The 26,564-nt window shown below is 46.2% G+C and overlaps 1 protein-coding gene and 1 long non-coding RNA gene across 4 annotated transcripts; both read left to right on the forward strand.

Moving 5' to 3' along the window:
- Nucleotides 1–876: 876 nt before the first annotated feature.
- On the forward strand, nt 877–6,305 carry LOC137153366 (uncharacterized). Of its 2 annotated transcripts, none has more exons than XR_010919773.1 (3): nt 877–984; nt 4,217–4,299; nt 5,960–6,305. It is a non-coding gene; the product is annotated as an uncharacterized lncRNA (long non-coding RNA). The 2 variants fall into 2 exon arrangements; XR_010919774.1 differs by lacking the exon at nt 877–984 and adding an exon at nt 1,029–1,175.
- Nucleotides 6,306–15,809: 9,504 nt separating this feature from the next.
- LOC137153362 (zinc finger protein 271-like) lies at nt 15,810–24,056 on the forward strand. Of its 2 annotated transcripts, XM_067548605.1 has the most exons (4): nt 15,810–15,918; nt 16,335–16,793; nt 17,532–18,410; nt 21,712–24,056. In XM_067548605.1, the coding sequence occupies exons 2-4, from the start codon at nt 16,343–16,345 to the stop codon at nt 22,683–22,685; spliced, it is 2,304 nt and encodes a 767-aa protein (XP_067404706.1). In that variant the 5' UTR covers nt 15,810–15,918; nt 16,335–16,342; the 3' UTR covers nt 22,686–24,056. The 2 variants fall into 2 exon arrangements, with proteins under 2 accessions (XP_067404706.1, XP_067404707.1); XM_067548606.1 differs by lacking the exon at nt 15,810–15,918 and having other exon boundaries at nt 16,785–16,793; nt 17,490–18,410.
- The last annotated feature ends 2,508 nt before the right edge of the window (nt 24,057–26,564 follow it).

Here is a 26,564-nt window from a genome sequence, read left to right on the forward strand (position 1 = left end):
TGGAATTAGATGATGCACTGGATTATGTAAAGTTTAAAGAAGCTGTATTGCAAAGGTTTAAAATTACTCGAGTCTTATAGATACCTATCAGATTGAAATTTAGAAATGTTAAGCTAACATTATGTTGAAACGGCTCAAACTGCTTGGGTATATGAAAAAGTGGATTGAGGGAGGCAAAGGCTTAAATTATTGATTTATTTGCTGGAGAATAGCTCCCAGAAATAGTATGCCTTCCTTGATTAAAAACCCTGATACCATTTTGGAAGATGCACAAATTGCTGATGCTTTCATAGATAATAGGAACCATGAGAGGCATAAACCTCAAGGAAAAGGCAACTACTGTTCATCACAGGTTAAGGAAGAGGATGAGTTCAGGAACAGGAATAGCCCCAACTTGATTAGGAATTTTTTTTAAAAAACCCAGAATTTAAAACCTCTCAGCTTGGAGGAAAACCTACTGTATGCCACCTGTGTAGATTCTTTGGCCACATAACCCAAATTGTCCAAACCACTGTTCGCACAACCCTGCCCCAGCCAGGGAGCGTCTTCTACACCCCTAGCTCTATAAGGACAAAGCAAACCGGCCAGACCTGGCAGCGGTTTGTCCAGCTCACGGCCTCTCCTACAAACCTCTAAGGAGGAAGGGATCCCTTCCCAGCCTCCAGAAGCCAATTCCGGGCTGAGTGACTGAACTCCCGCAGGGCGGTAAAAGTTCCCTCACATCGAACCGGTCCCTCCTCTGCTAAAGCGCCCAGCCCAGCGGGAGGGGCATCACTCCCACCTCATACAGAGGCTGGGGAGTGGTGCGTGCGGTCACATGCCATTGCCCCGCACCCATTTGTGCCCGGCCGGGCGGTGATCTGTGCTGCGCGTTCCCGCTCCCCGAGGCACTTTGCGCATGAGCGGCCATTTTTGCTAAGGGAATTCCCTTGGAACCGGACATGCAGGAGCGGCCATTTTGGTTCAGCTGCCAAAGTGGGCTCGGTTAGTTCCGTGTGTCGGATCCGCCTCTGTTGCTTCGTCCTGCGGGCTCAGGCTGCCTTCCGGGTGCGGCGCGGGCAGGGCAGGGCAGGGTAGGGAAGAGGCACCGGGAGATGTTTGTGCAGGTGAACTTCCCGAGTGGTCGCAGTAGCAGCGGCGGCTCCGCCGTTAACCCGGCCCGGTCCCACAGCCAGGTACCGCTCCGAGCAGGGGGCAGAAGCCGGGGTAGGGCAGAGGCACTTCGTGCATCGGGATCCCCCGTCCCGTCCCGACCCGACCACTGCTCCGCTCTTGCCCCGCCCCGCCGTGTGAACGCGCCGACGGGCTCTGCTCCGGGAGACCTTGGGCCCAAAGAGTGACTCTAGATTAGCACAGGAGCCAGTGAGATCAGAGGGTTCTAGCTATTGGTAAGGGAGGGGAGGCTGCTCCCTCTCTCTCTCTCTTTACCCAAGGTACCAGGGTTGAGTTTCTTGGGTGGGAGGCTGTGGCCTCCAGTGTGATCTGGGAGCCCAGGCTGAGCGGCTGCTGCTCATCAGTAGGGTCTGTGCTATGGAGAGACCTTCCTTAAAGCTCCCTCGGTGCCCAGCCGAGGCAGGGACTTCCTCCAGTGGCTGGAACTACCCCCTCGGCAGCCCCAGGCTCTGCCAACACTGACTGCTGAGCCGAAGACTGTGGGTGACTGAGAGACCTTGGGGACGGTCAGAAAAATGACTGCACAAATGTCACCAGGAGCCTCGGCTCTCCCCGCCCCTGGGGATCTGCTGCTTGTTGTTAATGCACCTGTGGGAGGGACCAGAGCTGCCTTAGCAGCCTTGAAGTCACTGATCTGCTGCCGGGATTTGCCCAGTAGCAAAGCTGGGGGATTCAGGAGGGGAAGAGACGAGGCTCATTGGGGTTTCCCCTTTGTGTGTCTGCAGTGTAGTGTGACCATGACTCTGTCTCCTGGGAGCTGGCAGCAGCCTCTGGGAGTTATCTGCATGCACACCGGCTGCATGCGCTGGGTTAGGTGAAGCTATAGTGAATAGCAGAGGCATTAGTCGGAGCAGTGAGTAGAGGTATGACTGTGATGTGAGGAATCTGGGGATTGATTTGACAATGGGCACAGAGCTGTGAGTGGGATGTGAAGCTCTGTGGGTCTGAGTCCCCCTGCATGATAAAGGGAACGAGGTGTATCTGGATCATTTGCACACTGAGTTGTGTGGTTTGTGCCAGCAGTGGAGCACGGGGTCTGCCTGCCATGCAGATTGTCAGCAGTGGGGTGGGATAGAAGAGCAGTGTGTATGTTTAGTGATGGAGTGTTGGATGGAAATCCTGTGACTGATGGAGATGCGGCAGTTCAGTGTAGCAAGTGTGGGATTGTTTCTGGGGTGCAGGCTCAGGGTCTGAGTGTAGAAGAGCTGTCAGCAGGTCTTATTCAGTGCAGGTCACCTAAAGCCAGGTTTTGTCTTAACACAGGGGAGATGTTGGGCTCTGTGCTGCAGCTGTCAGGTGCCCGTTTACCTCAATGATGTATCTGATTCCTGCTGCGGAGTGGTGCTGGTGCTGCAAGTGCTGCTGTTCTTGGAGCTCCAATGCCGGCTGCCGTAGCAGAAAGTTGCAGCGTGTTGGCTCAGCAGACCTTGATGTTATTCATAAGGACCACAGGCTCGCTTTGGTGGGGAAGGGGCTCGCCCAGGTTTATTGTTATCAAAAGACAGTGCTGGTGCCCCACAGGAGCGATCGGTACTTCAACACCAACTCAATCACCGCACCAGAATGTTGTCCCCTAGGATAGCACAAAGATGCCCCTCCTAGGATGTCTCCTTTTTATAGGTTGACATAAACAAGTTACCTATCACACTCCAGAAGTTTAGTTACCACCCTTGTACGTGGTACCTGCTAGTTCGAATAAAACATCCACGTCCGTTCTCCTGTCAGCCGTTCCTTCTCTTATGAGGGGTTGTGCATTCCTGTGCCATCTCTTGGGAATTTGTTTACGTCATTAGATGAGAACTCTGGGTGTCCTTGTACGGTCCTCTCAGGTCAGGATTGTGCTTTCTAGGTGCCAGCTAATGCCTAGTGAGTTGCTGTTCTGCCAAGGTCAGGCATATGCTGGTTCACAGCCTTTGGTTCATACTGTAAGTTATGTCTAGGGCTCCTGCAAGGCCTACACCTTCATGGGTGTGAGAGGCCATTATCTGTCTTTTTGAAACAACACAATATAATAGCCCATTTCATTTTGATAGTCCTTTTTGATGGGCAGCAACTCAAAACAATGTATAGAGACTAAATACATCCTTGCAAGTCAAAGACCTGTCTTGAACAATACTAACATAGAGGTGAGCGGGCCTGGTTTCCAGCTCTGAATTTGTCAGTATTCAGCTGATGCCTACAGCCTTGGCAAGAGCGGACACCTTGTCTACTAGTGTGACAGGGGCATGGAAGATGTTGCCTGGGCTAGTACCTGGGCTGAGAGGGCTGCATTCTGGTCATGTAGTATGATGCCCTGAGCCTGCGGTTCCTGCAGCACCCCAGCAACGTCCAAGGAGGGGGTTGGGCTCCGGCTGGGGTTGTTGCAGAGGGGAGTACTGTGCCATGGTGCAAATTCTCCGCTTCTGTCCTAGGGCTGCTCAAACTGTCACACTGAGGGGTGAGGGTGTAGCGCAGTGGTCGGAGCAGGAGCACATTCCAGGGGCACTTGCAAGATTGATGATATATAGGCTGGGGAAACAGACATCTTTGTATGTCTGTGACAGCTGACCTCGGGGACAGTGATGGGGGAAATCCTCCTAAAATGTCTCCTTTGATTTTGCTGTTTTCTAGTATTTGGTTCAGAGAATCTATTACGGGCGGGAGAGGGAGGGTTAACCAGGTCTCAGAGGCTAATCCTGGTGGGAGAGGCTGGGTTTGTGCTGTAATAAAGTCACAAAGGGCATGTCTACACAGCAATAAAATACCTGTGGCAGGCCCGGGTCAGCTGACTTACACACTTGTGGGGCTCAGGTTGAGGGGCTGGATCCTGTGCCTGGATGCTTACACTGCAGTTTTGTAGCTCGGTAGCCTGAGTCTTGTGTACCCAAGTCAGCTGACCTGTCCAGTTGTGGGTGTTCTATTGCAGGATAGACGTACCTTAAGTGTTTCTCAGTGCAGCAGAACAGAAAATGTTTGTTTGCAGGGAGAACCTTAGGTGAATGGAGGTGTGAGATGGGCAAAACCCCTTCTGAAATCTCTGCAATTGCCCTTCTCGCCCTGACAGGCTGCAGAATAACATCCACATTTTGCTCGGGATTGTCCCGTCCTCCCAGGGGAAAGGAAATGGCGTCAGTGGAGCTGGCTCAGGTAAGGGATTGTCAGGGAGCTGGTGGTGGGTTCTGGTGGGAGGGAGAGGGGCAGGAAATTCACAGGGGGATGGGAACTGCTGGAGGTGGTGTGGGTCGGGAGGGCAGGGAAATACACAGAGTGGAAAAAGGGAGAGGACAGGGTGCGACCATGCTACCAGAACTGGTTGAATCTGGGGCTTGCTTTCATGGACCAGACTCATGGGGGCTTGGGGTGGAAATTCCCCTTTTTGTGGGACAGGAAATAACCTCCTGGGCAAACTTCCCAGACTCCCAGTGCTGGAGCCTGAACCTACTGATACATATAGTTATTTGCCACTCCCCCAGTCTGTGTGTCACCTGCAAACTTTATCAATGACGATGTTATGTTCTCTGCCAGGTCACTGATAAAAGTGTTAGGTAGCATAGGGGCAAGAACTGAATCCTTGACCATGGTTCCCCACTTAGGTCTCAAAATGTAACTAAAAGCCACTTTTTAATTTCTTTAGTGTATGCAATGTTGATTTTTGTGGTGTTCTGGTTATTTAATCCAAAGCTTGTTCTGTACCAAATCAAATGCCTTACAGAAGTCGACATATATTATATCAACGCTATTACCTTCATCAACCAAACTTCTAATCTCATCAAAAAAGATAGGCAGTTAGCTTGATAGTCTCTCAACCTATGTTGATTGGTATTAATTTGTATTCTCCTCCTTTAATTCTTTATTAATACAATTACCAGGTGCTGCATTATCTTGCCTGGTATCAGTGTCCGATTGACAGTCCTTTTACACATTTTATTTTACACATTCTATACACATTCTATACATTCTATTCTATGGCACAAAACTATTTTTCTTCCATTTTTATGGAGTTTTCCCAATGTTCCAATACCCTTTGAAAATCAACAGTAGTGGCTCAGAGAGCTCCTGACACAGTTCTTTTAAAACTTCTGGATGCAAGTTGTCTGGACCTGCTGATTTTAAAAATGTCTAACTTTAGTAGTGGCTGTTTAACATCCTCATGAGTTGTCATTACAATGGAAAGAGTCTCAATATCGTCATATGCTATGATATCGTTTGTTTGTTTTACCTCAGACACAGAACAGAAGCATTCGTTGAACTCTTTTGCCTTTTCTGTATTATTACAGATAATTCTATCATAGTAATAGACCAATACCATTGTTAGGATTCTTTATGTTCTTAATATACTTTAAAAATCCTTTGTATTGTCCTTAACTGTGCTGGCCATAGATTTCCCGTTTTAACCCTTTTGTTCCTTTATGAATTCACTGCGATTTGAAGGCTCTGACTTCTGTTCTTCCCTGTCTATTTCCCCTTTCCTCCATTTGTTACCTAGTGTGTTTTTATGGGGAGGATTTTGGGATTACTACCAAGGGCCATCCCTGGACCCTGCTGGGTTCCATCTCCTGCATCAGCCTCTGGCTTAGTAGGTGTGTGGTACATGTGAAGACCCTTGCTCCCTGTGTCTGCTGGCAGGGAAAGGGGTCTCTCTTTCTCCCCTCATACTGATGCCTCCTGGCTGCTCTGGGTGGGGTGGCGATGGGACTCTGCTACCGTGTCCCTCTCAGAGCCTTCATTTTACTGGCCCTGCTTTCCTGTGAATGATGGTTTTGTCAGCGGGCAGCAGGTAGTGAGTGGGCGCCTCTTGTTCTTTCAGGGGCTGGTGACCTTCGAGGAGCTGGCTGTGTACTTCACGGAGGGGGAATGGGCTCTGCTAACCCCTGGTCAGAGAGCGCTCTACAGGGAGGTCATGCAGGAGAACTATGACACTGTGGCCTCACTGGGTAAGGAGTCCTGTGCCCTGGTTAGTAGAAGCTGGAGGGATCTCTGCAGAACCCGAGTGATGATAACTCTAGACCTTGACTCAACCCATCATTTCTGACAGCTTTCCTACCCTGCTTTTTGCCTCACATCCTTCCCTGGTATCATTTCTGGACCTGTGTGTATTTGATGTTGTTGGCCATGTTGAAAAAAGTATGATTTATAAAATTTTGTGTAATTTATCCTTGTTGGATGCATTGAAACTGAATGACTCAGTAGAGCTTTCACACCTTTTCCTCCTTTGCAGGGGAATATATGCAGCTGGTCCCATTCTAGATAAAGTCTAGTACACAGAGAGGTGAACTACTTGGTGCATGGACGGCATGACGGTCAAATGAGCCCATCTTTTGAGAGGAGAGTGTAGGAGGTGGCTGCACAGACATCCACGGGTGAAAGAAATAGGGAGCAGGGGGAGGGAAGGAGAAGAAGAGGAGTCAATATTGTTGGGGAAGCAGGAAGTGGGGAGGGCCGAGAGTGCTGGGGGGAAGGGAAGGGGAGTGTGGAGGAAGGGCACCCAAGAAGTGGGTCAGTGGGAAAGAAATGATGATTTGGAGCTGTGGGGGCTCCCAGCCCTTTAACACAGAATCCCTGCCCAAGCCTTGTTGCTTCAGAGCCAATGCTCCAGTTTTATTTCTGTTCAGTTTCATTTTATTTTAAACTTTTGACACGGATCAACAGGAGGCTCCCATCTTGTCTGGGTGCAACACACGTGAACTCATCCTGTTTTGAGGAGGAGGAAGAACTGGGCTCACAGAGACAGGGAGCTTTTCTGGAACTAGACAAAGGGACAGACACAGGGAAAGGAGACCAAGATGGTTCGTTCCTACAGCAGTCTGGCTCGAGGGCATTGGCTGGCATGGATTGTCTTAACTTTTGCTTCCCTGTGCTAAACTAAGGATTTGCCGATGCTGCATTCCAGGTGACTAACCAATCCGACTGTTTGTGAAAAGGCTGCCAGGTGTCACTGCAGATACTGGCTGGGTGCATTAATCCTTGAAGAGAGGAACAGTCTCTGACCAGGAGTCTGTCTCAGCGGGATTGCTGGGCACAGCTTATGGTATGAAGCAGGAGTGCTGGACCCCAGAGGTTCAGTCTCGGAGGGAGTGAGGCATGTGGCTACTCTAAAGGAAGAATGGGACCTCTTGGAGATTTGACACACTGAAGGGGATCCTCAGAGGGACTGTTTCAAAGTGGGGCATAGGACAGACCCTGAGGATCCTGAGAGTTGGTGGCAGCTGGAGGGATTCTGAATCCAACGGGAGGATTTTGCAGTAAGCGACTTGCCGCAGTAACAACAAGATTAGTCAAAAGAAACCGCAAGAAAATGAACTCTGTCCACCTCCTTAGGAAGAGCATCACAGAGCTGTGCATGGGAGAGGGTTAAGTGTTGGGAAGCTAAACAAGGCTCAGCTGATTGCATGGTTGGAGAAGGATGATTGGCTCAAGGTCCAAAGCTAGGTGGGATTTTGAGAGAGTCCCAAGGCCCCTGAGGCATGTGCTGCAGCAGCAGGGGGTCAATCCTGACGATCCAGTTCCCCTTTTGCTAGAGTTGAAGCAGTGGGAGTTGGAGCTGAAAGCAAGGGAGCTTCAGGTGGAGGAACAGAAACTAGCAGACCATGAACAGGAGCAAGCTGATTGAGAGAAAAAGGGGAAACATGAGGAGGAACAGAGGAAAAGCCAGGATGAGTAGCAACAGCATGAAGTGGGTATGGAGAGATGGAGAAGCAAGAAGTCCCATAGAGGGGGAAGTGGGGAGAGACCGCAGGAAGCCAGTTCCGTAAGGAGCCTAGATACTGAATGGTTAGGCCAGTTTAAGGAGAAGGGGATATAGATGTCTTCCTCACTGCCTTTGAGAGAGCTGGTGTTTGGAACCAGGTTGATCCTGCGGACCAGCTCTGCTGTCTTGCCTCTTGCTCACTCCCTGTAGTGAGGGGGAGGGGCCGTGCTGCTCCCTGGTGGGCAGAGCCAGGCCAGGCCCACTCCACCCTATGTGCTGGAAGCTAAGTGGCAGGACAGGCAAATTAAGCAGTTATGGGATAAAACAGATTAGTAACTGGTTTAAAGACAGGAAACAAAGGGTAGGAATAAATGGTCAGTTTTCATAGTGGAAAACCTGGTTGTTGGAGGCATGTTGTTCTCACACCGTGACATCCACAAACTGACATGGTACTCGCCCAATGACAGAGACAAAAACCAGATAGACCACCTGCTCATTAATGGAATGTGGAGGAGATCACTGCTGGATGTGAGAGTGAAACGTGGGGCTGACGTTGGAAGCGACCACCAACTGGTAACAGCAATGGTACGACTCAAACTCCGGAAGGCGCAGAACAAACCTCACATACAACGAAGATTTGACACCCAAAAATTACAGGATTCACGCACAAAACACAGTTTTGTCACACAAGTGAAAAACAGATTTCAAGCGCTGCAGGATCTAGTCACAGAAAGCAATGCTGGCAACATCAACACAGTCTATAATAACATAAAGACTGCATACCAACAGAGTGCTGAAGAATGCTTGGGCTATAGGGAGAAGAGAAAATCTAAGCAATGGATCCAACCAAACACCTGGAAAGTTATAGAGGAGAGACACAAGCTGAAGAGTCAGATGATCAGCACTCGATCAGCAAGATTACAAGAACGCTATAAACAACACTACAGTGAGGCCAATAAGACAGTAAAGAGAATGGTGCGCGCTGACCGCCGTGCTTTTGTCGACCACCTCGCAAAAGAGGCAGAAAGTGCTGCAGCTCGAGGAGAACAAGGACAATTGTACAGAATTACTAAGCAAGTGTGCGGCAAGTACCACTCCACAGTCAGCCCACCCATCAAGGACAAGCAAGGAAAACTCCTCACAACACAAGCGGAACAAGACGCACGCTGGGCTGAACACTTCAAAGAAATACTCAACAGAGAATCATCGGAAGAAGGTGCTAACATATCAGGAAGGGAGACAGATTTAGATATCAACATCGATCCACCTACCAAAGAAGAAATTACATCAGCAATCAAGAAACTGAAGAACAACAAAGCCCCAGGAAAGGACAACTTGAATGCAGAACTTTTCAAAACAGACCCAGAGACAGCAGCTGGAATACTGGAACCACTTTTCAGAACAGTTTGGACAGAAGCCTGCGTACCGGAGGATTGGACCAAAGGGGTGATCATCAAGATCCCAAAGAAGGGCACACTCAGTGACTGCAACAACTGGCGTGGAATCACCCTTCTGTCAATACCCAGCAAGATCCTCGCCAAAGTCATCATAGGTAGATTATCAACAGCAGTTAATGAAATGCTGAGAAAGGAGCAGGCAGGTTTCAGAAAAGGCAGGAGTTGTATAGAACAGATTTTTGCTCTGCGTAACATCATAGAACAGAGTGCAGAATGGCAACGACAACTCCACGTGAACTTTGTAGACTTTGAAAAGGCCTTCGATAGTGTAGATAGAGATAGATTATGGCAGATTCTCAGGGCCTATGGAATACCTCATCACATGGTGGAGCTCATCAGGAGCTTCTACAAAAATTACAGCTGCTGTGTCGGAGGAAGCGACATATGGTTTGAAGTTAAGACCGGAGTTCGTCAAGGCTGCGTAATGTCGCCACTGCTCTTCAATCTTGTCATTGACTGGGTGATGCGACGCACGACTGAGGAGGGGCATACCGGCATCAGATGGACGCTCTTCTCCATACTTGAAGATCTGGATTTTGCTGATGACTTGGCACTTCTTTCTCACACTCATCGGCATATGCAAGACAAAACAGACAAATTAAACCAGTACAGTTCACAAGTTGGCCTTAAGATAAGCCAGAAGAAGTCAGAAGTCATGACCTTGAACACCACAACACAAACCCCCATCAAGATCAGTAACAACGATCTTCCCTTTACTGACAGATTTGTATACTTGGGCAGCATCATCACCCCAGATGGCGGAGGTAAGCAAGACATTCAGAATAGACTGAGTAAAGCACGGAATGCCTTTATCAGCATGAACAACATCTGGAAATCCTCGAAGTACAGCGTGCGCACTAAGCTGAAACTATATAACAGCTGTGTTCTCCCAGTGCTTCTCTACGGAGCAGAATGCTGGTGCATGACACAACGGGATCTTACTAAGCTGTCCACATTCCATACCAAGAATCTCAGAAGAATAATCAGGATATTTTGGCCAAATAAAATTTCCAACGAAGATCTACTGTCTCAGTGCAAACAAGAAGACATGGCCACTATAATTATGAAAAGACGCTGGCGATGGATAGGTCATGTGCTACGAAGAGAGGACGGATCCATTATCAAAATTGCACTCCACTGGAAACCAGACGGGAAGAGAAAGAGGAAGACCAAAGACAACCTGGCGCTGAACGGTAGAACAAGAATTAAAAGACTACCACCACACCTGGGGAACAATAGGCGCTCTGGCCCGGGACCGGCAGAAGTGGAAGGACTTTGTTGCTGCCCTATGCGCCACTGGTGTCACGGGCAGTAAGTAAAAGTAAGTTTCATAGTGGAGCAAGATAAATAGCAGTGTGCTGCAGGGATCTGTACTGTGGCCAGTGTTGTTCAACATATTCCTAAATGACCTGGAAAAAAGGGTAAACAGTGAGGTGGCAAAGTCTGCAGATGGTACAAAATTACTCAAAATAGTTAAATCCAAAGCATACTGTGAAGAGTTACAAAAGGTCTCACAAAACTAGGTGACTGGATAACAAAATGGCAGACGAAATTCAGTGTTGATAAATGCAAAGTAATGCACATTGGAAAACCATAATACGAACTATACACACAGGATGACTGGGTGTACAGTATCTGTTTACACTTGAGAGATCTTGGAGTCATCATGGATACTTCTCTGAACGGAATGTTAGGAACCATTAGGAAAGGACAGATAAGACAGAAAATATCATTATGCCACTGTATAAATCCATGGTACACCCACACCATGAATACTGCATGCAGTTCTCAAAAAATATATATATATTAGAATTGGAACAAGTACAGAGAAGGGAAACAAACATGATTAGGGGTATGGAACATATGAGGAGAGATTAAAAAGACTGGGACATTTCAGCTTAGAGAAGAGACAGCTAAGGAGGGATATGATAGAAGTCCACAAAATCATGAATGGTGTGAAGAAAGTGAATAGGGAAGTGTTATTTACCCCTTCACGTAACACAAGAACCAGAGGTCACACAATTAAATTAATAGGCAGGATGCTTAAAACAAACAAGGAAATTCTTCTTCACCCAACCTGTGGAACTAGTTGCCAATGGGTTGTTGTGAAGGTCAAAAGTATAATAGGGCTCAGAAAAGAATTAGTTAAGTTCATAGAGGTTAGAGCCATCAGTGGCTATAAGCCAAGATGGTCAGGGATGCAACCCCATCCTCAGGGTGTCCCTAAACCTCTGACTGCCAGAAACTGGGATTCTGTTCTGTTCACTCCCTTGGAAGCATCTGGCACCATTAACTGTGGGAGGACCATGTACTGGGCTATATGGATCAAGGGTCTGACTCAGTATGGCCAGTCTTATGTTCTTATGAACACTTGTTGTAAGAATTGTGGGCCCTTGTGGTCCCTTCTAACCTTATGATTCTCTGGAGGTATGAGTCTCTGGGTGTACTTCCTAATCTGGGTAGCTGGACCTAATAATCAAGCCCCTCCCCCCACCTGTTTTACCACCTTGAAAGGGCCTTGCTATCAGGCCACTAGCTTGGATCTCAGTGTCGGCAGCAGAAGTAACACTCGGTCTCCAGCTTGGAATTCTCAGAGACTGGCCTTGTCATAGGCCTGCTCCTGGTTGTGTTGTGCCTTTTACAGGTTTCCCCTCGCAAGTGCCCCCAAGGTTTTCAATTTCTTTCCTGACTGTATAGCATAGGTCACTACACTGGTGGTTCTGGAGATCTGCCCATCCCATGTCTCACGGAGGAGGTCCAGGATTCCCCTTCACTGCCTCCCATACAATAATTCAAATGGGGAGAAACCTGTGGGTGCCTGGGGCAACTCGCAGGTGGTGAGAAGGACAGGTGGGGTGGTCCCAGTGTCAGGAGTCAGTGGCCATGGACTTCCTCAACTTTGTCAATGTTTTGTTAAACTGTTCCACTAGGCCGCCGGTTTGGTGGTGGTATACTGAAGTCTTCAAGGACTTGAACTGTAGCATGTCGCACAACTTCTTCACTGACTGTGAAGTGAAGTTTGTCCCTTGCTCTGTCAGTAATTCTTTTGGGATCCCTACTCAGGTAAATATTTTCATGAGCTTCCTTCCGACGAGAGCTGCCATTTCTGACCAGAGGGGAATGGCTTCAGGGTATCTGGTGCCATAATCCGAGATCACCAACAATGTTTGTTTGTACCTGGCTGCAGACATTTTCAGCGGGTTCCCCCAGGTTTACACCTATTCATGAGAACATAAAAATGGCCATGCTGGGTCAGACCAATGGTCCATCTAGCCCAATCTCCTGTCTTGTAACAGGGTCCAATGCCAGATGCTTCCAAGGAAATGAACAGAACAGGGCAACCATCAAATGATCCTTCCCCCTATCATCCAATCGCTGCCTCTGGCAATTGGGGATCTTTTACAATGGGTGGTAGTACCAGAGGGGCCTTTGAGATCTTTTTCTGGCTCACCCACTGGCATTTGGGGCAGGAAGCACAATAATCCCTTTAGCTTTGGGTAGATGCCCAGCTCGTAGTTCCGTTGAGTGTCTTCTGTGCCCCAAGTGGCCCCTGCGCAGCACTGCATGAGCCAATTGAAGCACCTCCCCTTGGAAATTCCTGGGTAACAGAAGCTGCATTCTGACCACATCTGTCTTAGCATCTTCATCACCCGATATGTCCTGTCCCCAAGTATGATGAAGTGGAGGTATTTTTGGGGGTTCCCCTGAGTGCTGTGTGTGTACCTCAGTTTCCCTATGTGTTACTCATGTTTTTTGTTGATGGGACTTGGGTGTGTAATCATTGCAGAGGCCACCGAAAGCCTTCCCCAGCCACACATCTGCCAGCCAGACCTCTTTGTCCTCTTGAGTCAGCCAGCTGGAACAGGTTCTGGCAGGTGAAGACCAGGAGGCGTGGCTACCTTGCCCAGGAAGGAGACAAAGGACTGGGGAGGGACTAGGGGATGAGTTCGGTGGCAGCTGGGGGGAAGAGGCCAGTCCCCCATGAGGGGCTGGCAGGGAGCCCCAAGAAAGGGGCTCTCCAGGTGGTCACTGCTGTAACTTCTAATTAAGCTGCTAACAAAGTCTTTCTACGCTGTAATCCTGAGAACTAATAAACCCTTCTGACTTCCACGCTGACTGTGAATTGCTTCTGAGTGTTGAGGTGGGGTGCATGGCCCCTTTGGGAGCATAGGGCTCCCCAGAGTCCCAGCAAAGGAGGCTCATAGGGACAGCTTGGGTAGAGCTGGGGTGCTGAACCCTCCGAGGCCAGATGTAGGAGACAACTGCACTGGTGTGTGGAGACCCAGGGTGGCAGACTCCAAAGCATTAGAGTCCTGTCTCACTGTGTCAAGAGGCGTCCAGAGCACGATCCCTGGGGGAACTTTGTCACACCTAGAAATTCAAAATAAGACCACTGTTTCAGCTGCTGAGGGTCTAACCTTTCATCATCCACATCAGTGAGACGTTCATAAACCTAACTCAGTGTTGGGTCATTCCTTTGATCTCCCATAATGTGTAATGTGCTAGACCGCAGGTCCAAGTACAGAGGTGGTGTCAGGCCCCTACATTAGTTATGTTCAGGGGAAAAGTCATTTACCCATGAGGATGGTCCTTCTACTGGATCTTTGGCATCCATTGGAGCCATCTCCTCATGGTACCCCCTCTTGGCTACCATGGCCATCTCCTGTCTTCCTGATTCTTCCAGTCCTGCCTCTTTCCCCTCTACAGATGCTCCATGCCATCTGTGGACATCCTCTGTGAAAAACTTCCAGTCGTGCCGAAGTATGACCAGATAGGCCAGATCTTTGCATTGTCTCCATGTGGTCTTGCACAGTCAATGGCACCTGTCTCATTTGGGCAGGGATGTATGTCCCCATGGATACACTGGAGGTAGACCCTGCCCCTAGATTCTCCTCCCGACACCACCAATTACTCCTTGACTAAAGACTGGCTGCAGCCAGAGTGCATCAGTCCTTGTACTGTTACTCTATTCACTTGCACAGGGACTAACATTTTCCCTGGGCCCCTTTTCTGAGCCCAGTTATCCGCTGTCCAGGCCTGCCCATCATTACAGTCCATGAATGGACAGTCCGATCTGAAATGGCCTGGCTGCTCACATGCAAAACAGTCCCAATGGAGAAAGAGGTTTGGCCATTAATTCTCCTGAGTGGGTGGCCCCTTCGAATGAGGCTGCTTTGTGTGACCCACGTCTCCTGTCCAGCTGAGGGTGGGCTTCTGGGCTCCTCTATTGGCCTTTGTATCCCCCTCTGCTAGGATTCAGTGTCCAAGTTCCCCTGGATACCCTCAGTGAGGTGGGCTCAGTGGTACTTGGGGCCCAGATTGTGCATTGACTGGCTTTTTGCATTTCAGCTTTGGGCCCCCGGGACACCAGGCAGTTCTCCACCAAGCCAACAGCCTCTGCCAAAGTCTCTGGACAGTGTCTGATCACCCACTCAAGCTCCCTGATGGAGTTCAAAAGAGCAGAGCCCTGAGGGTTCTCCTTGTCAGAAAAGGGGGGCAGGGTTTGGAAAAGGCACTGCCTGTGGGCCTCACCAGTGGTGTGCTTCCATCCCAGGTTCAACCTTCCATGTGGCTTTTTAGGAGAAGGACCTGTTTTCCCTCCAGCCTGTTTGCTGTCCTCTATTTTCCAGGGGTTCTGAGCATCTTTTAACCTGCTTCTCCAGCCCAAGCCTGCTCCATAAGCCAGGGAGCGGGGGGAGGGAGGGTGATGCCACCTGTGCCCAACAGCTTCCTTCAACCCCGTCAGACCCAGAGTGGGGTTTGTATGCCCCATCACAGTTAAATGTAATAGTATGCCTGTGTTCATCAAATGTCTCTCTGCCATTACACACTTTATTCTGCTTGCGCATGCTAAACCTTCCCCAATCCGGTGTCTGTTGCATCGGTTTAGATCAGTGGTTCCCAACCTTTTTGGCTCGAGGGCCATAGATATCAGTTTTACAACCCTGAAGGGCCACCAGTTTCTTCCAGCAGCCCTCTCCCTGACACTGCAGACAGACAGAAGGAATTCAGCGAGGAGGTTGATCTCCCATTGATCTCCCATCCCCCTGGTTGCAGCAGGGAAACTGCACCCATCCTGTAGCCCCGTGTGCTCCACCTGGGTCCCTAAGCAGTAGCTCCCTTCTGCAGCCTGAGGGATGGGAGATCAGTGCTCCCCTCCTTCTGGCTCCAGCAGGGACCCCAGCACCTAGGGACCCAAGCAGAGCGCTTTGCTCTCTGCTGGACCCAGGAGAGGGGAGTGCTGATCTCCCCTTCCTTTGGCTCTAGCAGAGACCCCATTGCCTAGGGATTGTCTACTACTCTGTGATCATACAATGCCAAGAACAATGGGGCCCTATTTTTTACTGGCCCTTAGGCATTGTAATGATTGGTTATAATAACTGTCTTGTTGCTTGAAGCCAAGAAAGCTGACATCAGGATGCTTAAAAATGAGCTGAGGGTAAAATCATGGAATACAAGTATCCCACAAATTCAACTGATGTCGCTTGTTTTCCTTCTCTTACGCAGGGTTTCCTGTTTCTAAACCTGATGTGATCTCCCAGCTGGAACAAGGGGAAGAGCTGTGGGTCCCAGATCTCCAGGGCTCTGAGGAAAGAGAGATCCAGAGAGGGATCTGCACAGGTGAGGCATCATTTAAACCAACTCAAAAACTGTTTGTGAATGAAGGAAATGTTTGGGATTCCCTGCCAAGGTCTTGTGAGCTCTCTGAATTCAGAATTGTTCCCAGCAGGTGTGGCATCCTCATGGCACATGTCGCTCATGGCTTCCCACCTCTTCTTAGTGACACCTGGCTGTAGCTCCCTCCCCAATCTTTCTTCTCCCTGAGTAGGATGTGGAGCTTGAAATGTCTCTCTCCTCTAAGGAAAGGCTTTGGGGTGCAGATGGGGAGAGGGTGGAAATCAAATACAGTTTTGTTTGATCTCTCCAGCACTTAGTTTGGTTTGTTCCCACTTTTTTCCATTCCTTTCTTTGAAGTTTCCTCTCTCCCTGGCACAGGCAGTGACCTATGTCTGGATTCTCTCTCTGTGTCCTTCCAGGTGATGGGATGGTGAATGAGAACGAAGAGAAGAATCCCCAGCTGGAAGATGCTGAGCAAGTAGAACCACATGGGACACTAGCAGGAAGATCCAAAGGGAAAGTTTCTTGGAGCTGTGCACAGGCAAAAGCCAATGAGAGTCAACATAGGCCAGAGAAGACCCTCAGTAGTTGGTCAGACCTTATTAGACATGAAAGAATGAACGTGGGAGGGAGACCCTACACATGCTCTTATTGTCAGAAAAGCTTCAACCACAACTCAAACCTCAGCAGACATCGGAAAATCCACACAGGAGAGCAACCCTACTTGTGTTCTGAGTGTGGGAAAAGCTTCAATCGGCGCTCACACCTTATCGTACATAGGAGAATCCACACAGGCGTGCACTCCTTCACATGCCCTGAGTGTGGGAAAAGTTTTAGACAGGACTCCACTTTTAAGAGACATAAGAGACTCCACATGGGTGAGTAATGCCATAAACGTTTTGAGTGGGGCTCACCTAAGACTTTATTAAAAATATCTTAGCTAATTCCGAAGTATTTTGCACCATTTAATTCGGTGTGGTCTTTCAGCTGCACATGAGTTGCCTATCCCTGTCTTTTGCACCTCACTCTTCTTTGGAGTGAGTTCCATGATCCTTTCTATCAAGTCCTTTGTCTTATATCCCTTGCTAGAAATATCTATCAGCCCCAGGTGGCAGAGATAGGATTGACTTTGACAAGCTACACTGATGTAAAAACTACCTTTGCCTTGTCCTCATTGGGATTGTACATTCAGTTAGCTGCTCAGCTTAGCTATCTTGAAAAAACCCTCATCTTGAGCATCTACATTGTATTTTAATCCCGTGTTAACGCTTTTCTAACCTGTGCTGGAACCTGGGGCTCTGGCATCCATATAGCAGAGTGCAGACCCAAGTCAAAGTAACCACACCCAAAGTCCCTAGTGTCCTCCCCCCCCCAGATGTAGCCAGTCTAGGTCTAGGACTAACGTGCACTATGCAAAAATTTACTGCCCATTTCTCTGTCCTGTGGGGAAGGATTTTGGGGGTGGAGGATAGAGAGTGGAAATGAAATAGTGTTTTGTTTGATCTCTCCAGCACTTATTTTTGTTTGTTCCTTCCTTTTTCCTTTCCACTCTCTGAGGTTTCCTTTCTCCCCAGCACAGGGAGTGACCTATGTCTCCATTCTCTCTATCCCTCCAGGAGATGGGATGGTGAGTGAGAAAGAGAAGAAAAATCCCCAGCAGAAAGATGCTGAACAAGTAGAACTATATGGGACATTAGTAGAAAGATCCAAAAGGAAAGTTTCTTGGAGTTATGCACAGGAAAAAGCCAGTGAGAGTCACCATAGGCCAGAGAAAACCTTGAGTAGCTGCTCAGACGTTATTAGAGATGAAAGAATAAATATGGGAGAGAGACCATACACGTGCTCTGAGTGCGGGAAAAGCTTCAGTAGGCGCTCAGACCTTATCACACATAAGAGAATCCACACAGGAGAGCGACCCTACACTTGCTTTGAGTGTGGGAAAAGCTTCAATCGGAGCTCAAACCTTATCATACATCAGAGAATCCATTCTGGAGAGCGACCCTACAAATGCTGTGAGTGTGGGAAAAGCTTTAGTGAGAGCTCACACCTCACCAGGCATCAGAGAATCCACACAGGTGAGCGACCCTACAAGTGTTCTGAGTGTGGGAAAAGGTTCAATGTGACTTCACACCTCATCAGACATCAGAGAATCCACAGTGGGGCAGGATCCTTCACATGCCCTGAGTGCGGGAAAAGCTACAAAGACAGCTCATACCTCATCAGACATCGGAGAATCCACACAGGAGAGACACCCTACACATGCTCTGAATGTGGGAAAAGCTTCATTAAGCGCTCACAACTTATCACACATGAGAGAATCCATACTGGAGAGGGATCCTTCACATGCCTTGAGTGTGGGAAAAGATTCAAAGTCAGTGCCTACCTCATCAGGCATCAGAGAGTCCACACAGGAGAGAGACCCTACAGATGCCTTGAGTGCGGGAAAAGCTTTAGTTGGAGCTCAAGTTTTATTAGACATAAGAGAATCCACACAGGCAAGTAATATCATTAATGTCTTGACTAGAGCTGGTCAAAGAATTTTTTAAAATACATTAGCTAATTCCCACATAGTTATTTAATTCACTGTGGTCTCTCAGCTCCACATTGAGTTTCTTGCTTCTTCTTTTAGCACTTCACCCTTCTTTGGGGTGATCCCCAGGCTCCTTTATCAACTCCTTTGCCTTATAAATCCTTGGAATACATCGTCCTACCACAAAATATCCATCAGCAGCAGGGGCGGGAGATATGGTTGACCTTGACTTGCTAAACTGACATAAAAACTACCTGTGCCTTCTGTCCTCTAGGACTGTACGCAGAGTTAGCTGCTCATTTTAGCAATCTTGTAACAATACAACAGAATTTGCAGTGCGGACTATAACCCAGGTATGCTGGCTGGGATTAGCTTTCCCCTTGACCTCAGTTAACTTCCATCATTTTTCTTCATCTAGACAAACCCTGAGCATCACATTAATTCCATTCTCCCATTACAAAGTGATTACTAGCCACCGAGTTCCCCCTTTGGGGACAGTTTGTCTCAATCCCAGTAGTTCTCACATAGCTCGGGGTTGTGCTGGACACAAGTATTTTTTTCTACCATTTACCTAATTTAAAATAGATTGAAATATAACAATGAGAAGGGGTGGCATAGGAAAAATCTGTCATTTCAGCCTCTCTGACACCCACAGGAGATGGGGTGAGTTGCAGGTATTTCCTCCTTCCTCATCACTGTCACAATCCCCCCTCACCCAGCAGCCTTAGCTTCTGTGCAAGCCACAACAATGTTTATCCTCCCCACATTCTACCCTCCACTCCCAAAGTGTCACGTGGAGCTGGGTTCTGAGTGCTCTCTGTGCTTAGGTGTCACACGTGGATCCTCAGTCATGCTCATTGGAGCTAGGTCTGAAAGCATCTCAGACCTGGAGGAGAAATTTGAATGGATCCCAAATGCAGAGTAATCATTCTGTGCTTTAATCTCTGCTTTCATCTCTTGGGAAAGCTGCTTCTGGCCTTTTTCCTGCTGAGCTGAGGTTGTTGCAGATGGGGAAGTTGCCTGTTTTCCCCCATTGTGATGAAGCTAAATCTTTTGTAAATAAATTGACTCAATAATAATGAGGTGGCAGAGAGTGAAACAACTTTGAATGGCTCAAAAGACAACACCATGGGAGAATCTTTTACAATTTTCAGTTATCAGCTATAAGCTGCTCTGGAATTTAATTTTAGATCAAACTGAAAATGTCTTACACCCTTCTGTATTGTGGGTTGTTCTCTCTTCTTGAAGGCAGTTTGGTCTCATAATTAGGTATTACATTTGTCTCAAAGAATGTACCTCAGATTTATTGGGTACTTTGCAATAAATGACCGTTTGCTAAAACGGTAATATATTATTTGTGTCTTTTCCACACCTCTGCATGATGACATGGAAGAAGTTCAAGTGCAGTTCAGCACTGGGAAAGAACAGTTCAAGCTATTGGACGTGCTACCAAGAAAACAGTAGCATTTTAAAAATTATTTTCTGAAACAGTGAACCACAGCATACCACAAACTGTGCAACTAACTGACATGATCACATTTCTTGGGGGTGCAATATAAATTAAAAAGGAGCTGTCCTATAACTAGACTTAATCAGTTTATTAGTCAATGATTAATAATTAGTCAAAGGTTAATACAGCAGAGAAGAGAAAGGAAGAGTTACGTACATCACCAATCCCTCTGGAAGACAGGAGTTGTAGCAGTCACACTGTCTCAAAGCTTCTGTGGTCATCCCTCCTGCATTTATACATAACGGGGGCATTTCATAGTTTTCCACAAAGCACTTCATCTAATATATCTTTCTTCTCTATTTCTGTGAATTTTTTTTCATAGGCAGTAATTCCTACCTCTTCTGTGTGAGGGATATATTGTAAGTTTCATATATTTCACAATTGACTTATGCAGATCCCACACATTGAACAAAAATAGACAGACAGGTACACAAGACAAGAATTTTGTTTTGAACATTCCAGGCCTAGCATTCTCTCTGTTTCTGCTATGATTGTTCCTAGCCCTGAATTTACCATACTTCAGCTATCTCTGTGTTTTACGTATGTAAAAAGCCATTTTGGAATATCTCAACATGAGGACAATTTAAGAAACGTATGATATTATATATGATGTTAATATTGTATATACTATTGGTATTGGCTAACACTATAGAAGTTACAGACTTTCTCTCATTAACTATATTGTAGTAGCTAGGTATAGCACAACACCTAGAAAATGTTGTATTTAAGTGTATTTTACAGTCCTCTTATATCTAAGTTTTTGCTAAGCTTGCATTCTGCAGTACAGATACAAAGCAGGAGGTCATACAAAGGTCACAGCATCTACTGAACCGTTTCAGAGAATAAAACATGAATATAAAGGACTTCAAATATAATACACTTTACATATTCACTATTGACTACTTTCTTATTTTGATTATATAACACCACTTTTCCACTTATAGTTGCTATAATAATCAATTATATTTATATCGATTATCACACTTTTAACCTTTTACTTATAAGAACTGATTTCCCACTATATTTTATCCATACAAACTGGTAGTTTGTAATAAAACAATTAACATCCCTGAATAATAGTTCTGAGTGTGAGAATTTAAGTAAGCAAATTACATTCCAGAATAATAGTTCCATGGTAAAATTCAGGTTTCAGTAAAATTCTTTGGTAGCTGTCATTGCAACAGCAGTGCAGTGATTTCACAATTTGAAAATAGAATACAGATGGTTTTCTCATGATGCAAATCTTCCCCCACATAGTGTAAGACCCCTTCCACCAATCCTTACAGCATAAGACAGCGGGTATGTCTGCACTGCAATTTAATACTATGATTAGTGGGACTCGAGTCAGATAACCTATGTGAATTAACCCTGGGTTTCAATGTCTACATCATGTTTTAACCCTATGTTTAGATTTTCTAACCTGTGCTGAAACCTAGGGCTCTGGCATCCACACGGCCGTGTGCAGAACCGAGTCAAAGTAACCACATCCTAGAGTCCCTATTGTCCCTCTCCCATACCCCAAAATGTGGCCACTCTAGCTCCATGGTGCACTGTGGGAAAATTTATTGTGCACCTCTTTGGCCTTTGAGGAAGGGTTTTAGGAGTAGGTAGAGGGTGGAAATCCAATACTTCTTTGTTTGATCTTTCCAGCACTTATTTTGGTTTGTTCCCCCTTTTCCCATTTCTCTTTCTGAGGTTTCCTTTTTCCTCAGCACAGGGAGTGCCTTATGTCTGGATTCTCTCTCTGACCTTACAGGTGATGGGATGGTGAGTGAGAGCAAGAAGAGGAAGCTCCGGCTGGAAGATGCTGAGCAAGAAGAATCACATGGGACATTAGTAGGAATATCCAAAGGGAAAGTTTCTCCAAGAAATTGTGCACAGGCAAAAGCCAGTGAGAGTCACCATAGGCAAGAGAAAACCTTCAGTAGCTGCTCAGACCTAATTAGACATGAAAGAATCAACATGGGAGAGAGACCCTATATATGTTTTGAGTGTGGGAAAAGTTTCAATCAGCGCTCAAGCCTTATCACACATCAGAGAATCCACACAGGAGAGCGCCCCTACACGTGTTCTGAGTGCGGGAAAAGCTTTAATGTGAGCTCACACCTCACCAGGCATCAGAGAGTCCACACTGGAGAGCAACCCTACATGTGCTCTGAGTGTGGGAAAAGCTTTCGTTGGAGCTCAGCTTTCATCATACATAAGAGAATCCACACGGGAGAGCAACCCTACATGTGTTGTGAGTGCGGAAAAAACCTTAATGGGAGATCACACCTCATTACACATCAGAGGATCCACACAGGAGAGCGACCCTACACGTGCTCTGAGTGTGGGAAAAGCTTTAATGTGAGCTCAACCCTCATCACACATCAGAGAATCCACACAGGAGAGCGATCCTTCACCTGCCCTGAATGCAGGAAAAGCTTCAAACACAAGTCAAACCTTAGCGCACATCAGAGAGTCCACACTGGAGAGAGACCCTACACGTGCTTTGAGTGCGGGAAAAGCTTCAGCCAGAGTTCACACCTTATATCACATCAGAGAATCCACACAGGAGAGCGACCTTACATGTGCTCTGAGTGTGGGAAACAATTTAGTGAGAGGAAAACCTTCATCACACATCAGAGAATCCACACGCGAGAGAGATCCTTCACATGCTCTGAGTGTGGGAAAAGTTTTAGACAGAGCACAGCTTTTATCAGACATAAGAAAATCCACACAAGCAAGTAATGGCATAAATATCTTCACTAGGGTTGGCCAAATTTTTTTTTAAAATACTTTTGCTAATTCCCAGATAGTTTGCACCATTTTCCTCAGTGTGATTGTTACCAGCAAGATTTAGAGTATTGTGTTACCCTAAAATCTGCCAGTCAGGTGGTCCACTCTAAAAGAATTTCCAGGGAAAACAACTTGCCTTCCCTTGAAAGAACACAGATACAGCATTCCGATCAAGATAGTGACACACAAGCAGTGATACTTCGAAACCAGATACAATATTTATTCAGAAATGAATGGTTACATTAATAGAGAAAAAGAGAGAGAACAATATATTTAACTCACTATTTAATCTTACATAGGTATTCTTAACAATACTATTTTTAAATATTATTTATACTTAACACTATATAATATACTTAACAATACTGTTAGGGTGCGCAAGACTTTGTGACGCGAAATCAGTATAGTTTGACAAGAGCAAGGCCCTAAAAGCAATGCTAAGCTTCTGCAGCAAGAAAAGCAAGAGTTAGGCCTCTCAGGAGCAGAACCCAGACGCTGCCCTCTGCCCGACCTTAGGCCAAGGGAGGAAGTGCCTTGAGGTCTGGAACGTCCTGAGACAACCACATACACCTGTTAATGCTTGATAAGCTAAATGGTTCCTATTTTGGTAATAATAAAGTAAAAGTAAGGCTATGGTTAAGTTCTTTTTAAAGTAAACAACTAATGTCACTTTATTCCAAAAAGTCCCTAGCTAACTACCAATAGACTAATAGCAACTAAGTGTTAAGGCCCAATCCCTACTGGGATTGAGATATACGTCATGTATTACTGGGTAAGGCTTACTGCAAGGTGAGGAGGGAAAAAGGATATATCAGACCCCCGGGAGCCTCCCCAAGCTGAGACTCTCCGTGGATCCGTGGAAGCGCTAGCGGATGCCTCGGCCAGGACGGTTCCCCGATCGCCACTCGCTTATCAGAACGAAGTATGGGTCTCCTCATTCTTGCATTGGTAAGCGTCCCTTACACATTTAGATAAGCCCAGCTCTCCTAGATCAAGGGGCCCCCAGGAGTATATTGGTGTAGGTATCCTCTTGGCAGGTCTCTTCCTTGCATTATGGTTCACCTCTTTGTTCACTAATTGTTGCTGCTGTTGCTGTTGCTCAGCTCATGATAACAATAACAATGCATAAGCATGGGCACTCCCCTCTAGTGTAATATGTCCATGCATACCTGTAAGTTGCTACTGTACATCCTTGTGGTTGATTGTATTTTCATTATACTTTTTGCCTGAGACTTGTGCTGGAGCTTCTGTTCCTGTATGGTGAAGGACTCCCGCTCTTGTCTTTCTTACGCTATCTCATGTAATAAATAAGCACTTTCTGAAGTCATTTTGTCAGTGTGCTCCATCCCGCCACCGAGATAAAAATACCGAACACTACAAATACTTATATAAACAATATATTACTAAAATCCTTAACAATCTAACATTTAGCAAGCGTTACGCCAAATGGTTGTTGAATGGTTGCTAGAGGGAGAGTCTCACTTTCACCACAGACATTGAGCTTTATTGACAGACACACCCATGTATTCTTTGGATGGATGTAAAAGGTTGGAACTTACAAGATCTTCCTAGATCCCTCTATCTGTCCAAATGATCTTTCCGTCACTGCTGTCTTTCATTCTTTTCTGTCCTTTCTCGGTCTCTCCTTTCTGTCTTCCCACCTTCTAAGCACGCCTTCTTCTAAGCACACCTCAAACTGCTGACCCTTGGTCTTATATACAATTTTGGTCACCCAAACTCAGCCAAACAGGTGTGAGGTAATTTGGATACCAGTTGCTTTATCCAATCAACTTAAAAGTCATCCAGAACGGAGGGGTTACGTGAGAAGGAAAAGGGAGGGGGAGGGAGTTGCATCAGGTACCCCTCCTAATATGCTATTTAAACTGTGCTTGTTATGTTAATTAGGTTCTGATGTAAGAACACTCAGACAACAGTTACTTAGTATGCTAATGAGCCTTGCCTATTATGCTAATTAGCTTTGCCTTCTATGCTTATTTACTCATAGAGAAAAGGGAGGGGCTACATATCGAGGGAAAAGGGAGGGGGAGGAGGTTGTATCAGAAAGGGGAGGGGTTGGAGGAAGAAAGAAATTCCCCTTCCAACTGCCACTCTCATCGGTCACTTGTTGTATTTTCTACTACTAATCATTATTTAAATAAAACCTTTATTCTAAAACTAATTACCATTCTAAAATGTTCTGATACTGATGCAACTCTTTAATTAACCAAACTATTCATTTTCAGAATTTTAAACCCCTTCCAAAGCTTTTGTGCAAGCTTTTATATCAAGATTCCTTTTGGCAGTTTAAACAACTGAAACAAAATCTTTGGCTATATGATCTTTCACCTCCACGTGACTTGCCTGCTTCTCAGTTTTGCACCTCACCCTTCTTTGGGGTGAGTCCCATGATCCTTAATCAACTCCTTTGTTTTATAAATCCTGAGATTGTGTCTTCCTCCTGCCAGAAATTTTCTTCAGCGTCAGGTGATGGAGGTAGGGTTGACATTAACTAGCTACTACTGAGGTTAAAAACAACCTGTGCTTTGTCTCCATCTGGGATTGTACATGGAGTTAGCTGCTCGTTTTAGCAATCTTGTTGTAACAACACAATTACATTTGCAATGCAGACATAATCCAGATACAGTGGCTGGGGTTAGCTTTCCCCTTCAACTCAGCTAACCTCCATTTTTCTTCATCTAGAAAAACCCGAGCATCACGTTGATACCATTCCCCCATTACAAAGTAATTGTTCATCACTGAGTTCCCCCTTTGGGAACAGATTGTTGCACAGTTCTCACATTGCTCAGAGTTGTGCTGGACAGAAGTATTTTTTCCCACCATTTTTCTCAGTTAAAATAGATTGAAATATAACAAAGAATGGGATGAGGTAGGAAAAATGTGTCATTTCAGCCTCTGTGACACCTGAAGGAGATGTCACAATCCCCCCCTCACCCAGCAACATTAGCTTCAATGTAAGCCACAACAGCATTTATCCTCCCCAAGTTTTACCCCTCCACCTTCCAATGTGTCACGTGGTGCCGTGTTCCGAGTGCTCTCTGTGCTTAAGGATCACACTTGGATCCTAAATCATATTCATTGGGGCTAGATCTGAAAGTGTCACAGACCTGGAGGGGGAATTTCAATGGATCCCAAACAGAGTAATCATTCTGTGCTTTAATCTCTGCTTCTATCTATTGGCAAAGATGCTTCTGGCCTTTTTCCTGGTGAGTTGGGATTGTTGCAAGTGGGAAGGTTGGCTGTTTTTCCCCATTATGATGAAGCTAAACCTTTTGTAAATAAAGTAACTCAATAATAATGAGGTGGCACTGAGTGAAGTAAGTTTGAATCGATCAGAGGAGAACACAATGGGAGAATCTGTTTTGATTCTGGGTTATCAGATATAACCTATTCTGGAATTACATTTTACATGAATGTGTCTTACACCCCTCTGTGTTGTGTGGTTTTCTCTCTTTCTTGAAGGCAGTTTGGTCTCATAATTGGATATTACTTTTTTTTGACAGAATGTACCTCAGATTTATTGGTGACTTTGAGACAAATAACTGTTTGCTAAAACGGTAATATCTTATTTTATTTGTGTCTTTTCCTGAAGTTCAAGTGCAGTTCAGTCATTCGGAAAGAATTGTCCCAGCTATTGTGCATTCTACCAAGGAAACAGTTGCATTTTATATATTCTACTCTGAAACAGTGAACAGCGGCATACCACAAATTGTGTAACTAGCTGACATGATCACACTTGTTGTGGGTGCAATATAAACTAAAAATAAGATGTCCAATAATTAGGCTTAATCAATTCATTAGTCGAAGATTAAT

The sequence above is a fragment of the Emydura macquarii genome, unplaced genomic scaffold (assembly GCF_026122565.2).
Source record: "Emydura macquarii macquarii isolate MOO-44397 ecotype Brisbane River unplaced genomic scaffold, CSIRO-AGI_Emac_v2 contig_1253, whole genome shotgun sequence".
Lineage (NCBI taxonomy): Eukaryota > Metazoa > Chordata > Testudines > Chelidae > Emydura > Emydura macquarii.